The sequence below is a fragment of the Aplysia californica genome, unplaced genomic scaffold, assembly GCF_000002075.1.
Source record: "Aplysia californica isolate F4 #8 unplaced genomic scaffold, AplCal3.0 scaffold00074, whole genome shotgun sequence".
Lineage (NCBI taxonomy): Eukaryota > Metazoa > Mollusca > Gastropoda > Aplysiida > Aplysiidae > Aplysia > Aplysia californica.
In genome coordinates this window covers 859,865-866,542 of record NW_004797344.1, presented here as the reverse complement: position 1 = coordinate 866,542, position 6,678 = coordinate 859,865, and the positions used below count along the sequence as shown (strand labels likewise).

At 38.3% G+C, this 6,678-nt stretch overlaps 1 protein-coding gene across 1 annotated transcript in view; it reads left to right on the top strand.

Moving 5' to 3' along the window:
* LOC101857936 overlaps positions 1-1,821 on the top strand; it is a gene marked incomplete in the record, with an annotated part of 95,305 nt that extends 93,484 nt beyond the window's left edge. Inside the window, 1 exon segment of the mRNA XM_013080089.2 lies at positions 331-1,821. Coding sequence (XP_012935543.1) covers positions 331-1,088 — 758 coding nt within the window.
* Between the last annotated feature and the right edge of the window lie 4,857 nt (positions 1,822-6,678).

Here is a 6,678-nt window from a genome sequence, read left to right as displayed (position 1 = left end):
TTGTTATTATTATTATCATCATCATCATTATTATTATTATTGTTATTATTATTATTATTATCATTATTATTATTATTGGCGCTCATATGATCTTATGCAGTTGCAAGCGCTCCCTAGTGGAGTCATCTTTACTTTGTCACCGAAAGTTCCGAAAGTTTGCTCGAAGTCTTATACTATGGTGGTGACTTTGTCAGTGTTAGTACCTAAACTACTGGGTCAAGACGAGTTGGTAGAAGTAGAAGGGAACAGATAAAGATAAAAATTTTAAATTGTATTATTACATGTATCATCATCATTATCATCATCGTCATCATCGTTACTCTTTCTCAGGAGAACTCAGTACGGCGTCCGCCAAGAGTGGCAGCTCTCAGAAGAACGGCAGCAGCGGCGGACTGGCTGGGATGATGGCGCTAGGGAAGCTGGCCTTCCAGGCTGCCGACGCCTTCGCGCCCATAACTCAAGGCTCCAGGAAAAGCCACACGCCCAAAACAACAAAACAAAATAAGCCCGCCCTCAATGGCTCCGCCCCCAACCTCCTCACGCCCACTGAGGAGGACCCGCCCACTCCACCTCACCTTGCGCACAGCATGAGTCAACCGCAGGGAGAAAGTAATACTACTAGTAGTAATAGTCATGTGAACACTGTGGCAGCGGATATTGAGGATACGAGTCGCCCGTCCTTCACTTTACATAACGAAACAGGTTCTGCAGAGGGTACTGAAAGCGGGATAGGAGGGAGTGTGGGTGGTGGTATCGATGGGAGCGGTGTCGATGACAAAACTGCCGACAAGGAGAACACACCTCCAACTCCAACCCCCATCCCCACCCACGACACATATCTGGACATTGAGAGCCAGCCAAACGCGAACACGGGGTTGGAAACGTCTGACTCCTCAACTGGCGTGAACACGAACGTCGCTACAACTACAACCAGCCCAGATTCGGTAACCGTGCAAATAGCTAACGGATCGGGGCCTCCAATGGATCTGGACTCCAACAGCAACGAAGAGAGGAAGACTAGCGTCAGCCTTCCTGACTTCAGCGATGATATTCACTTGGAAGACAGCGACGTCGTTTCCAGGCTTTGAGCATGTTGCTAACAGAACTGTTTAGTCTTTCCGATTGATTTAAAATGTAACCCGAAACCTCCCATTCCACCTGTTCTACATTCTGAATGTTCACGTTTTTATAATACATCGTGTACAAATGTGGTTGTGTGCGTGAAGAAAGGTCTCAGTTGTAGGTTGTTGTTTTTTTTAATATAGAAATAAGGGCACATTATTGTAGCAAATACAATGCTGAACATACTGAATTTAAATTGTTCAAATATTCTGAGTATTTTTCAATTTATACTACATTTTGTAACACATGGTGTGAAAACAAAGTTTGCAGAAGAATCCAATTTCCTGCCGATTGTTAACTTTTGGTGAAGTACAACATGCTGCACAAAATAACATAAAAATATTTAGACTTAAAATCAAATAAGATCCTTTTAATATGTTATTAAGAAATGGTTAAACGTGTGTTTTCTGGTGGAACTATTTTTTCAAAACTTTTGTTGGCCTTTTCGCTCCATTGCTCAAAAAAAGTTGGTCGACAATTGGGATCTTTCTTCAGGCACACACACAAATGATTATTATATTAGCCCGAAAACAGACATGCAATGGCTGGAGGTGCCAATGATAGGTTTCATTACTCTCCTGGTTCCTACTTATGTGTACCGTAGGTTCTGTCTGTCGTTGTTTGATCACTGAACAGCTGACAAGACAGAGAAGAATCGTAGAGTTGGTGTCTCCTAATCTCCCCCTCCCTCCACCCCCACCCCCGCCCTCCTCTCTCTCTCTCTCTCTCTCTCTCTCTCTCTCTCTCTCTCTCTCTCTCTCTCTCTCTCTCTCTCTTTCTCACTGTCTCTCTTACACACACACACACACACACACACACACACACACACACACACACACACACATGCGTGAGAATGCAACATTGGAATACCAAATTCAAGCGTGCAGAAACGAAAATTCAGGAAAATCCTATGAGCAGACCAAGCAATTTGTCAACAGCTCAAATCAGTCATCACTCCAAACTGAAAAACATTGATTTTGACATGCCAGGACCAAGTTTAACAATAATTAAAAGTCACATACCGTATCTACTTGTCCTCAATCTGTTTACCCACTGTAGGCTACAAATACTTTCTTTACAAAGCGTAGCAGTTTTCTTCACTGGATCAATGGAGGCTGCCACTTTCTGTAGATTATACAGAACGTTTTATCCAACACAAAAAGATGAAATGTTCGTCTGTCATTAAATTTTAATATATCTTCCCAATTATCACATTGAACTGCTGAAGATGAATGAATGTGTTATGTTACAACTTACCCCCTTCTCTGCCTTGATCCAAGACTGTTTACGGGGTCAAAAGTATAGGAGACGATTGAAGTGCTTTGTTTTTAATTAAGTCTGGTAAAAGTTACTGGTACATTAGAATGCATTGCACATCCGTCGTACAAACTGGACTATGATAGAAATTATATCTGATAAAATAGTTCCTCGCTTCTTAAATAACCTAAAAGTGTTGACAAAGGCGTTAAACCCCACCACTTTACTTAGATAGTTTTCGGATACAAGAATTCCTCTTAGTTTACCCTAATCATCTTGAAACAAAAATTAAGGAGTTAAACGTTAAGCAGGTTTCTATGAATTACATTTTAGTCATGTATCTATTATATTAGGCATACTTCACGGTATATATAATAACCCTAAAATCGTTTCTCCCTCATCATTTCTGTGTTCTTCAATTGTTTGTCTTGTCAAAGTCGGACGTCGGAGGCAGTTTCCTCCTCACAATGCTCTTCCCAATTTATGATTGTTTGCACAATTCCAAAGCATTTCAAGATTCTATATATGGCTTCTCCCCTACGCCTTCAAAATCAGAATCTTGTCACTGAAAGAGCGAAGCTAATTTTTTTTTTCTTGTTGTTGTTGTTGTTGTTTCTTTTAACTCCAGGAGGTATTTTCTTTCTTTTTTAAAATTTAGGACAACGAAAAGAATTAATTCGCTGACACACGCATCGGAACGGCTCTATTGAACTTGTCATCGAATAAGAGTTGTTTTTGATTTGTGTGCACGCGCTTTGTGTGTGTGTTTGTGTGTATGAGAGAGAGAGAGAGAGAGAGAGAGAGAGAGAGAGAGAGAGAGAGAGAGAGAGAGAGAGAGAGAGAGAGAGAGAGAGAATTATAATCGGGGATGGTGCGAAGGAAGGAGAGGATGTGGATCGTGTTTCCAGTAAGCGTGTATGTCTTTTACATGCATTGTATAAATTAAGTTGCATTATGTTTTAACCTTTTCACCAGCATATTCAAAACGTGATGTAGGCCTACATACTAAATGGTAATCAGTACGCTAGACCGCAGATCAAAAGAAGCTCTAAGAGTGGATGCAAGCATGCATTCATAAAATTACAAGCGTACTCTCTCTATATATCTCTCTCACCCTCTTTCACCTTCTCTTTCTTTCTCTACCCCCCCCCCCCCCACACACACACACACACACACTTTTCTCCTCTCTTTCTGCCCCTTCCTTTCCTTCACCTCTTTCTGTCACACACACACAAACTCTCTCTCTCTCACACACACACACATTCCCTCCCTCTCCCCTCTCCCCCCCCCCTCTCTCTCTCTCGCTCTTTCTTTCTCCCTCTCAACCTCCCCATTTGTTATTGTACCTCGCATTCCATTGCATCTCATTATTCATAACCCACAAAGAATCTGTGATTTACTAACCATAAAAGGACAAAAAAATAAGCCCCAAATGTCCTTTAATCAAAACTGGAAGAGGATCTCGTGCTCAAAGGGAAATGTACGTATCTATCTTCAACGTAAAGTGATTTCTTTCTATTTCTCAAAGACACATCCCACTGTGCACCTTAAAACACTTCTCACCACCAGGATATAGGCTCTATGTTAATTGTGTCACAACCCGACATAATCAGGTACTCGTCAAATTTGGGGCATGTGGAGTTATTAGTATCATCTTAAAGCTTATTCATTTGAGTACGTTCCGATGAAAAAAAAAATGCACTTCTATCTTGAATAAAAGACAGATATTTGCGATTGAAGGATGTGGAGGTCGCCTGGTTTCACTTTTTCAGAGAAAAAATTATCGAGAAATGGTAGTCAAAGTTTATTGGTTTCCAAAGCTTGAGAGTACTTGGAAACGTAATATTTACATTTGTTGTCATTAAATCGACTTTTTTCAGTAAAATCCACTCAGAAATATATTTATAAATGATAAATGGACTTAAAAGGTGTTGAGACAAAGAACAAAAATTTGAAAATATTTGTCAGACTGGTGGAAAACTGCCAATATCTTCCATTTCATTATTTTGACGAGTGCCTGATTTCACCGTGATGCCTCACAATTAATATTATACATAATGTAATATTTCAGAGAACAATCCTGTGATTCCTATAGTGGTGGTAGAGTTTCTTTGACAAACAATGAATAGTACACTTGAGGCATTCAAGATTTCAAACGTTGAATTGGGGATACATTGTAACCACATCAAGTCTTTTACATTTGAGGGGAGAGACTGACAAGTCGCCTATGCAGCTACCTTAATACCAAAAATCACTGTTAACAAATATAATGTTTGCTTATATCATTATTGTGAGGGAATATACATAAAAGAGCATTCAATGTAAAGGCAATTTGCTAACCTTTAAGAGGTTCATGTATTTCAATTCTCGATTCTAACATATTTAAGTTTAACTTTCATTTTAATCTGGATTTCCAGCACCAAAAAAAAAAACCTTTTCACAAAGCCGTCCCAAAGTTCATCCTTTTTAGTATCCCCCTTTGAATTTTAGAAAAAATGTACTTTTCCTGTTCCAGGAAAGGAGTGATCTCAAAAATTTACTAGGGAATTAGAAAGAATGATAGTGGTTCATGTCCGTCCGGCCGGCCTCATTATTTTGTATGTTTTAGAAGCTTGTCAAAAGAAGTTTCTTCAAACCACTTGGTACTAGTAATATGTCTTATCAGAACCATATATTTTTGTCACTATTTGTCGGCATGTAGGCTTTCTACAGTTTGCTTACCGTCAGCTCCTGGACAAACCTTTTCCCTGTACCTTTTCTTTTGTACATACCACTTACAATCTTCCTAAACTTTCATACACGAATGTGTGAGTCTTGTCAGTTATGTGTTGATGGGTTTCTGCCTAAGCGAAAATGAATCATGTTTTTGTTATGATCTTTTCTGTTTTAAAACTGTTATCACACACACGTTAAAATATTGTACATATATATATATAGTATATATATCTTTATAATAATGTTTCCAGACCCATTCTACGAGGCCTTTCAGTGATGAACATGCAAAACAATGTACCATAACATTTCCTGTTGTTGCTGTATTACATTCAGGTTTACCTCAGAGTGATTGCCTACTGCTTTTTTTCTTCTTTCACTACTCATTCACTGTGGTTTCATTTGTATTCTGGTTCTCTTTCTCTGCGACGGCACTTATATGACCTTATTGTGTTGCAAGTGCCGTAAAACTCTTTACTAAACTAAACTTTCTCTGCGTATTCACCAACTAGGTTGCAAAACACTTACAAACATACAAGTGAAAGAAAATAATATGTACAGTTTATGCAACTAATACTAAACTTTCTACTATGAGGCGTATGTTAAATTTTCCATTGACATTACTTGAAAATAGTATGTACATGCAAGTACTCACTCAAGCAAGTCAAGTTAACAATGAATTAATCGCAGTGATATGTTTTTGTGGATGATACCCTTCCTTTATCATACATGTACCAAAAGCATATATGAAAAAGATGCACTGAAAAATGTGAGAAACTCTTTCCAAACGACCTAGGATCAATTAACTTTATCTCACTTCTCCATAAAGAAAATCGTTTAGGTCGTAACATATGTACATTGTAACACCAATCAGCTGTTCACATAATATTTGATACCTGCTTTTTTTTTATTTTTAATAAGAGCAAACTACAATGTATAACAATCATGGCCCTGGTGCCAAAAGTCTCCCTTCTCAACATGCTACATACTTGAAGATGGGGCCTCAGGCCTTCAATGCCATAAATAACGCGATTTCTACTTTTTGAGGCAGATAAAAAACCCATCCATAATCATAATAATATAGTCATGTCAATAAAAATTTATCAGACATTGCATTTCCATCTTGGGCAAGACTTGGGAACATCACCTTTGTTTTGTATTATGTCAATTTACAGTGATTGCAATTTCTCAAAAGAACCAGGTAGAGAGCCAAGAGAGTTAAATGATAATACGCATTATACAATGATTCATTGCCCTTTACCTCTAAACTAAAAGGCAAGTAAAGTGTTTCTGAATCTGCAAGAGAAACAAGCTCTTATTGCAGCAGGTATCTATCAAATGTACTTACTTTATCCAATATAATACATCCAGTTGTCTTACCATGTGTCATTCATTAAAAGAACCGTCTGTGCAGTCCTTTTGTCCATTGTAAATGTACAGATTACGTATAAGATAAACTAAGTTCCTTGTTGCTACCATCCATTTTTTCTTACATCATGCAAACAGCCAATGGCAGGTCACTAATTTCAGAAAAATTTTCCACCTTGAAATCTAATTTTTGTGTTGTGTTTCTTTGGGGTTTTTTTT